Below are 10,083 nucleotides of genomic sequence, written 5' to 3'. Positions count from 1 at the left end.
TGGTGAGCTCACGGGCTCAACTTGAGAGATTTTGCCTCCACCAACGCTAGCAAAAGCAGTGCTTCGCAGAATCTACCACCGGATCGGAATCGCGATCCGCTGAGAAGATCCGGCGAGAAGAAAAGTGGGCTGTGTATATGGGTCTATTAACTTACTTGAACTTACGAAGCAATTCGTCCAAATACTGCTATTCTAACAAGAGAACACCGAATAAATTAAAATTATTAACACATTGTACTCAAAATCCTTTCAAATTGATTTTACAGTGACACAAGTCTCCTAGGAAATATCATTCTGAATGAAGAAAAATTGTCTTTGCCGGCATCTTTAAATTCTTTCAAACTTGATTTACATTTCTCGGCGCCAAACGAACACCTGCTAAGTATGATTATAGCTATCCAATTTATGCCTATTGATGTAAAAAAAAACAAAGTAAGACTTCTCTAATTTTTATGGATTTAGGTGATGCCGATGAATTTTGGCCAGCGGACATTGTATCTCCTACATTAAAACCAAGCGCAAGTGTCTGTAAATCCATTACATCTCTCGGTAAAATAATGGAATTCGAAGAACAAAGTTTACTCACAAGCGATCCTTCAGAAGAAAATTTGGAACATAAAGTCACAGAGGGGGAACAAACTTTCAGTATTTCACCTAAATCAGAGTTACCCACGAAAACTGGTCATATATTTAACGTAAACACCTTAAGCGACAGTTTCCCAAGATTAATAAGACAATTTGTGAATTTAGAGTATGGTGTTAACGAACAACTTGATACTGAAACAAATCACGACAATAAAATGGATAAGGCTCTTGATGAAAAAGATAATAATGTGGGAATTGGTAGTGAGTTTCAAAAATCACTCGATCCAACATCTAATGTGACCGCTACATTAGAGGATATAAGAGATTTAAAAAAAACAAGTGAAATAGAAAACGACATAAATGAAGTAAAAAAAAACATTGATAACGTACCTTTTGTAGATCTAAATATCGAATCAAAAAATATTACGAATGTGGTAAATATAGCACAAAATAATGTCCATTACCACCACGGAGAACGAAGTAAGATTTTTTTCACAAGTTTTCATAGGTTTAATCATATAAATCAATTAAAAACTAACATTGTTTCTATAATCCATAGCAAATATAAAAAGAGAATTTGATATTAAAACGTGGTGCACGGAATTGGAGCAGGGATATAAGAATTTGGAATTATGGAATTTATGGATTTCAAATGCATGTGAAGCAGTCCTACAAATTAAAAAAATAGAAGGTTCACTCATTTTAAACAACGATTATTTTTTTATTATTAGCAATAATATCTCACGCCATAAATATTTATACAGATTCGATAAGACTCTGCCCTATAAGAAGTCAGCAATATTGGAGAAATCTCAAAGCAAATATTGACAAAGATGCAACTATGTGGCTAAAGTTTAACAAACAAATACAAAACAAAGCTTATCTAATGAGTAACAACAATAAAAAGGTAGACAGATATCACTTGTTAAACAGGTACAAATTATAAATACCGGTTAACGTGAAATTTAATTTTCCAGAGGGTATTAAAAACAAATTGCAAATGTAAAAATTCAAAATTGAAGTCCTATAAGTATTTTATTTGACACTCAAGAAGGCTACACGGGTTGTTTATTTAAAAAAATAATTACAAATCATTTAAAGTGAACGTTGATTTGATTGTAGTCATATTTTCTGATTATTGTATCTCGACACGCCGTGAGTATCCATTTTCCATTAAATGCTATATCTCTGACACCATCACAGTCTGGACCAGTTAGGTACACCCTAGTATTCTTGTGTTGTTCTAGTAATGATATCACTGTACACGTTCCGTCTTGGCGTCCTATTGCGAACATTTGATTTGCCAATATTGTTAAACTTAAAACTGGACTTGCGGATTCATATAACTCACTGATCAAATTTCCATCTTGTAAATTCAACTGTACAACCTGTAACAATTAAAAATTTTATACGATTGTGAATTTTCGTTTATTTACACTCTATGCTGACTCAATGGAGCAGTAGTTAGCGGCCCTGACTGTTGCGCCGAGGGTTTTGGGTTCGATTCTTATATCGGGCAAACATTCGTGTGATGTACAGGTTTGTTTGCCCTTTGCCCGGTGTTTATTATCTATATAATATGTATTTATTTAAACGTGTATAATACAGAGGGTAGAGGTAAGGAGAACCGTCTCTGTTGTGAAAAAGTGTCCGTTAAAATCTCCTAAATAAGGGTGGCGCTAAAGTAGCAACTCAGCATACTTCAATCATTCTCATTTCATATCATACCCTGTGCCTATTTCAAGTTTCTCCCGTATGAGACGGTTCTCCTTGCCTCTACCCTACATAGTGTATAAGTATGCATGTCAGTCTCTGGTACTAATAATACTGGGAATTTCCTAATTTGGGCCCGGATAACCGTACGCGATTTGTTCCCAATTATTATTATTATACACGGGTTATATTTGTAGAAAAGAACAGGGGTGAAACGTCTTTGTCAAAAAAACAACTTTTGCAAACCATGCCTTGTTGTTGAAGTATCAACCCATAAACACAGCACAAATCACGAAGTTCACCTTAGACGTGAGGTAGAAGTCAAGATTCGTTACATTAAGCCCAATTCTGTAATGACAATATATTACCTATTATGTATGTATTAATTATTTTCGTGATGTTTCAAATCAATTTATTCTACAACAGAAATATTTCTAAAACGATAATTAAAGCAATTTCTGGGTTGTTCTGAAATTCAAACAATAAAGTCGTCGTGGTCGAAAGGATAAAATGTTGGTGTAATCGTATCGACTGACAACTTAACTCATATTCACGAATGACTTCTGTAATGAAGTGTACTGGCAATTAGCCGTAACCATTATAGACTATAGTAGAATTATTTTGTCGGTGCAGCTTGGGTCATAAAACATAGCCCGGCTAGGGCGGTGAGCATGTTGCGCGGGCGCAACGTCATTATCGCTAAAAACAAATGAGTCACCGAAGGCCGGTATACGGCGCCGCGGCGGCGGGGCGGTATACGAAAGGACATTAATATGTTATGAGTCATTTGTTGTACTTACCTGCAAATTATAGTACATATGTCGAAGAGAAATGTGTTTTAATGCATTGCCTCTCAGAATTTCTTTAGTGACACAATGGCTACTCCTTTGTTTTGTACCAAAACGGTAGAATTTATTCAAAATAATATTTGCACGTGTTGTTATCAAAAATGTGTTAAAAATTTTCACTGAAATGAGAATAGGTCCCGAAAAGTTACAATATGTTAATTTCTGCCGTTCTTGTTAACTTGCTGCGGCGATATGTGGTGTAATGCCCGTATCTTTAGACGTTTCGTAAAATAGTCCTCCACTCTTAACTCATCCGATGATGCTCGAGAATTCCCTCCAAACTTACTCGAGTTTGGTATTTTTAGTCGACCATTACAGTATTTCTCAACTGTCCTCGAGCGAGGTAATAATGATGAAAATTTGATCAAGCTAGCATCAAACCCATAGAGTTCTGTAGTCTATGGTCATTGTTTAATGTCAAACTCAAGCTGCCGCTGTCTGTTTGACACTAGATGAACTTGTTTGATGTTTTGGTTGCTGAGTTATTCGTAAATATGTGTGCGTGCGGTAAATCTGAAAGTGTATTATTTATTTTCTTACCTATTATTATTTTAGATTTCGGATCCGGCTTTGTATTTTTATTCGCCGCTTTTGTGTGATTTTGGTTGCATCGTGTTGTTGAAGTGCTTTTCCACAACCACCAGTTTATTATTATATAAATAAAACTTATAATCGCATTGACTTTATTTATCAGGTAGTAAGCAAAATATGTCTCTTATGTAGGTAAATAAAATAAAGAGTTTCAAATGTCTAACCTCGAACTATTTACTTTATTAATAAATATTATCAAACTTAAATTACCAAAATATGCGGGAATCATGCACAGATCCAGGCCATTGGACAACAATATCATATATTTCCATTTGCGGTCCACATACTATTTGGACATTGATAGAAAACCAGCCTTGAGGAACGTTCAAGGTACGTCGCGACGTACCTTGACTTGATAGTTCGCTTACTTCACTCCGGTTAGGAAAATTTTCCAAGGACGTTTGAGTGGAGTTTATTTTTACGACTAATCATACCAAAACGCGCGTTGGAGGTTGAGTCGAGTCGAGTTAAGCTCGTGTAAACGACTAAAGATACGGGTGTAAGTGTTCGATTAGTGATTTTTACTTTCATTTTTATCACTAACCCACAAAATGACAAAACCAAATATACTATCGATACGCTTATCGACAACAATAATGCGCATCACTATGCCCGTCCATAAGGCTCGTGAGTGGAAGAGAGAGCGAAATATTCGCTTCACCGCTCCGACTTTTTATGACCCAAACTGCAGCGACAAAATAACTTTACTATAGTCAACAAGTGCCATTTGGACCAAATTTTTTCAACAGTCTCCGAAAATTATAAATGAGGTATCATTCGATTCGGAATAGCATCTAGATGATTTCTGAAATGAAGTTCCTCTTGCAAAAATTGTAAAAGTTATTAACAATTAACTAAAAAAAGGGGTTTAGTTTTTTGCAAATATCTCAAAAAGTAATAAAGATTTTTCAAATTTGAAAAAAGACTCGAAAAGTCACTCCAGTCTTTTTGTAAGAAATTTCCTCTTCTTTTTTATAATTTTCGGAGACTGCTGAAAAAAGTTGGTCCAAATGGTACTGTTTACTAGTCTATTAGCTCCAGAAGCCGAAATGGTGATGATACTAATAATTCCCTAAGATCTTATATATTCCATATCAGATTCATAAAATGTTTCGTAATTACCTTGCCATTATTACAACCGACAATAATAGACTGACCAACGACAATGCATGCATTACACGCTGAATCAATCTGCTTAGTGAACAACTCTTGTCGTTTGGCTATATGTGCACACATAATTAAACCACTTTCAAAGCCCAAAATTAATAGCTTATTTGAAGTTCCAACCTGAAATTTTAAATAAAATTACATTAACCATTTGTTCATAAATTACAGATAATTGAAATACTAGGGCATTTACATGCCTAGAACATTCCTACTCCCTAAGCAACAAGCTCTGTGAGAAATGTTTATCTCCGTCTATTGTTTGACAAATTATCCAAAATAAATTTTTACTTTACATTATTGTTTTCTTTGAAATTCTATAACCAAAATGAAGAATAAATGTAATATTATAACTAGTAATAACATCAAAATTAACATACTTCTCTTTCGTTATCAACTTTAACTTCGTCTGTTGTTGTTGTAATTGTGCAACAATTTATTTGTCCATGACCCTCTACAATATTATCTAAGCAATTGGATTTACCGACATCCCAAAGCTTTGCAGAACCATCCCTGTAAAATGAACAAAGCTATTGTGAAACTTGTTTAAAATTATACTGCATTAACTGAAATAAAAAAATGGAAGACACTCATTTGAATCTGTGATTAGCTGTGAATATTTGAACAATTCATCACCACAAATTATAGTTGCTCAATAAGATACAAACAAATTACAGAAGAGTAGTGAAGGAATTCTTATAGAATACCAATATGGTTGTACCAAACATAACTTTTTTGTTGCCTTCATAGGCAGAAGTACTTTCAGCCTAAGTGGTGCTATGTTCGCTGTTTTTATTAATACTCACATGCCAGGAGCACACATAAACCTCATGTCAAATGTGTCATAGTATAATGCTGATGGAGGCAGATAATTTTGGGAACATAATAAAATGAGAATTCCTGAACATAATAAATAAACATAATAAAGAAGTCTTAGGAACATGATCTTCCACTTCCTGGGCTTTAAAGAAAGATAAATAAAGTGACTTAAGTTTTTTATGATTATGAGTTTTTCAGCATAAGACAATAATTTTGTAAACACTTACCTGCTAACAGACACAATATTATTCCCTCTGTCAATGATACTGATATCAGAGATTGACATAGTGTGTCCTTTTAACAATACAGGATTGATTCCTGTCTCAGCTGACCATATTCTACATGAGCCATCTGCTCCTGCCGACAGTACTACAATTCCGGACGGAAAGAACCTGCATTTGTAGACTGGGCCACCATGTCCTTTTAAATCTAATAACTGATCGCCTGAAAAATAAAGTAAAAGACTTCATATAACATTAATCAATTTAACACCTGTATATTCACATAGCTCAAATTTATGTATGATTGCTACCTGGTTGTGGTTACAACTAAACGATGATTATTTTTTTCCAAGCTCTCAACTTACTAGGTTTTCAGAAATACTTTGGACCTGGAAGTGGAGACGCTCGCTGCGGATTACGCGTGGCGATGCGACCTCCGCTCTAGGGGGGAGCCGCGTCCCGGCGCGGCGGCAGTTCGAGCGCGGAAGCTTCAATCTCGGCGTGCCGTGCTCGAGGCGTGGTCTCGCCGCCTGACGGATCCCGCTTATGGGCAACGGACCATCGAGGCGATCCACCCGGCTCTCTGGGACTGGGTGAATCGCGACCGAGGACGACTCACCTTCCGGGCGACGCAGGTGCTCACGGGACACGGCTGTTTCGGTCGCTACCTGCACCTCGTCGCCCGAAGGGAGCCGACGCCGACGTGCCACCACTGCAGTGGCTGTAACAAGGACACGGCGGAGCACACGCTCGCGTACTGCCCTGCTTTCGCGAAGCAGCGCCGCGTCCTCGTTACAAAAATAGGACCGGACTTGTCGCTTCCGAACGTCGTGGCTACGATGTTCGGCAGCGACGAGTCCTGGCAGACGATGCTCGACTTCTGCAAGTCTACCATCTCGCAGAAGGAGGCAGCGGAACGAGAGAGGGAGAGCTCTTCTTCCCGTTCGGCGCCGTGCCGACGCCGCCGAGCTGCGGGTCGGAGGAGGGCGTTCGTCCAGCTCCGGACCCTGTGAGGAGGCAGTCTCCTCCCGGTGATGGTCACGGGGCGACCTGAGGGGGTTGAGGCCTCGCCGCACGCTACCGTCACTAGCGCGCTGGCACCAGGAGAATGGGACGACGCGTTGGCGGCTGCGGCCTGCGAAGCGGACCGCGTTGTCGTCGTCGCTGTCGTCGCCAAGCTGACTGTGGCAGAACAACCCGGTCGGCGGTGTATCGCGTTCCGACCCGGCAGGCTGGTTCTGGCCCAGTGTGGTATCCCGAAACACCAGCGGCATCGCCCAGGCGGCCTGGTAGGTCCGCCGTACCGCGGAGACCGACGTCGTTGGTCGTCGACTATGTCGGGTGGCACCGCGTGTTTGGTTGTAGTGGTGAGCGCAGGAACTCCCCTACTCTGACCGGGTTCTGACCCCGGACGGAGATCGGTCGTCGGGTGTAAGAGTGCAGGGGACTCGTTTAGTGCAGTAGGGCCCTAAAATTCCTTGGGCCCGCGGTCTGCTCCCAACACCTTACAGATCGTCAAGTCCCACATACCCCGCGCGCCCCCTAGGCACAGGGACCTCGAAGGAGGTTAGGCCAGGGCCCGAAATCTTGTGATCAAAAAAAATCTTATGGGGTGTATAGACTCCAGCAACCAGTTAAAAAGCAATGAGTTATGCTGTCAAGTTATGACAATAAAAACAAACTTAAATGACCCAGTCTTCAAAAATCATATCACCAAGTTGAAAATGTATATATTAATATTTACACCAGTAAGAAAATAAAACATTTAATAAATAACCCAATACCTGTCCTGCTATCCCAGACAAGAAGTTTATCTGCTTCACACGAAGACACAGTTAAGGAGTTTTCAGCAAGTGCCACAGACAAAATTGCTTTATCATGTATATTATGGTCCTTGGTGGGGGCAACAAACACTGCTTTCAATTCAGATTCAATGTGCTTCACGACAAGGCTTAAGTTAGAAAGAGAAATGTATTCATAATTTTTAGAAATATTTATCTTAATATTTCCATCACTTTTGTTTCCTGATCTTGTTAACGTCTCTTGTGTACTGAGTTCGTTTAAAACTTTAGAGGATATCCAAACCTGGCCATTGGGCAACCTGTAATTTTTTTATTATTAATTTTATTAGTAACTAGCGGACCGCTCCAGCTTTGCTCGGGTCTTTAACATAATTTTCAAAATAAAAAAATTATAATACACACACATTAACCCTTATATTTGCGTCAGGTTTCTAAAAATAGAAAATTATAAAGATAGTTTGAATATTATTATTTTAATGAACTTTTATTTTCATTTAAATAATATTTGTTTTATCTATTTATTTATTTTTATATTTTTTTTTTTCTAATTTTCGTAAAAAGGTCATACATACAAAACAAGAGCCATTGAGTTTATTGAGTCAGAGCTTCCCTGTAAACGACATTTGACGTTGTTCTATTTTTTTAAATAAAAGAACACTTATTGTGTTACGCGCGGGAGGCCACCAATGCAGTGGACTGACCAAATTAACACTGCAGTGGGAGGTCCCCTAAATTAGTGCAGTAGAATGGCCTCGAGTAGGGAGAGATAGCGCGACATTGTGAGACACGTCAAGTCTGCCCCTTCCAACACTACATGACGATCACGACCACTCTGTCAAGAGTGACACGATTGAGAAGAAAATTGTGGCATGACTATAATAGTCACACATATGCTGTCGCGACACTTTCTATAAACAATAATGTGTTCTAGAAAGTCATAGTACATTATTTTATCCTATCATTAATAGATTTTGCAGCGCATGTGATGTAATGAATATTTTAGGTAATTTTTTTACACCTTGGGTTACATTATTGGAGTTTTAGTAAGGATCTCTAATTTTTTTAAAAAAAGAATATAGCCTATGTCACTCGGGGATAGTGAAGCTTCCAAACAGTGAAATAATTTTTCAAATCGGTTCAGTAGTTTCGGAGCCTATTCAATACAAACAAACAAATCTTTCCTCTTTATAATATTAGAAGATATGCGCAGTAATAATAGGTAGCAATATGAATTTCTAGTTACTATTTCCATTTATTATTGTAATTTTCTCAATGACAACTCATAAATAATCAGTATAAACAAGCAAATTGTGTGCCGCTTTGTATTTTTGAAATAGTGAGCCCTTACCATCAAACATGTTTTTAGAGAATGGTAAAAATGATTAAATAAAATTTAGATTCTCAAGACTAAATCCATAATCCATGATATAACATAAAGATAATAATATTATGATGTAGGTAGGTACCGAAGAATAGAGTTCCAATCACTTTGGATGGTGATGACGGGCTTCGCATCAGGTAGAGACATAATAAAATCTTGATTGAATTAAAATTAATGATACTTTCAATCTGGGAGAGGAATTCAATGATTACTCAGCTGTCCATACAAAATATACAAAAAATTTACTGCTCGGTTAAATTAATAAAATTGATAGAATCAACATAAATAAACATCACAGATTAACACAAGACACAAGTCAGATTACAAGATGAATTGCAGTTTGCAGTATTTGATTTTTTTATGGGATTTTATAACCTGGTAAGTAAGACTTTTAAGTCTTGACTTATTTTTTATCTTATTTTTTATGAAAAATGATAATATGGAGTGAAATGAAATTAAATGAAGATGATTATTTTCAAACATTAATTAACTGGGATGAAATTAAATGAAATGAGATGATATATAATCTCAGTAAAACAGTGGTTATTTACTGAAAAATTTTCAATGGACTTTTAGAGGATCCCGAGAAGTTACGTCCAGCGACTTTGTTTCTTTTTTCCACATTTCTGCACTTTCACAGATATTAAACGGTTGGTAAACTGTTTCACAGATATTAAACAGTTGGTAACAGTTTTAACAAAAACCACCGTTATCACACATTTAAACCTGAAAAAACAATAAATAGATAAAAAAAACCACACAACTTCACCCCTCGCATTCCCACCAAAAAGTCCAATGGATGGATTTCATTCATATATATAACAGAGTACATACCAACATTTGATTGAAGGCATAAAATTAATTAATTGAACTTTTTTATAAATTTGACACTGGCAGCAATGGAATCGTGAGAAGCCCATTGCCATACTTAAGAAGAAAAATTATATAAACTACCTAGG

The 10,083-nt window shown here is 37.3% G+C and overlaps 2 protein-coding genes across 2 annotated transcripts; one reads left to right on the top strand and one right to left on the bottom strand.

Annotated features, from left to right (window-relative positions):
• Window positions 1-297: 297 nt before the first annotated feature.
• Window positions 298-2,006, top strand: LOC134198944 (uncharacterized). The gene is made up of 4 exons (XM_062668764.1): window positions 298-1,065; window positions 1,145-1,276; window positions 1,350-1,492; window positions 1,563-2,006. The coding sequence occupies exons 1-4, from the start codon at window positions 453-455 to the stop codon at window positions 1,626-1,628; spliced, it is 954 nt and encodes a 317-aa protein (XP_062524748.1). The 5' UTR covers window positions 298-452; the 3' UTR covers window positions 1,629-2,006.
• Window positions 1,602-9,494, bottom strand: LOC101741400 (proteasomal ATPase-associated factor 1). Its single transcript, XM_004930007.3, has 6 exons — window positions 9,210-9,494; window positions 7,726-8,042; window positions 5,948-6,164; window positions 5,282-5,414; window positions 4,860-5,024; window positions 1,602-1,973 (listed from the first exon to the last, which is right to left on the bottom strand). Exons 1-6 carry the CDS (start codon window positions 9,269-9,271, stop codon window positions 1,677-1,679), a joined length of 1,191 nt encoding a protein of 396 aa, XP_004930064.1. The 5' UTR covers window positions 9,272-9,494; the 3' UTR covers window positions 1,602-1,676.
• Window positions 9,495-10,083: the final 589 nt, after the last annotated feature.

The sequence above is a fragment of the Bombyx mori genome, chromosome 5, assembly GCF_030269925.1.
Source record: "Bombyx mori chromosome 5, ASM3026992v2".
NCBI classification, from domain to species: Eukaryota; Metazoa; Arthropoda; class Insecta; order Lepidoptera; family Bombycidae; genus Bombyx; species Bombyx mori.
The sequence above is the reverse complement of the archived record's forward strand: the minus strand, read 5'-3'. Positions and strand labels throughout refer to the sequence as shown.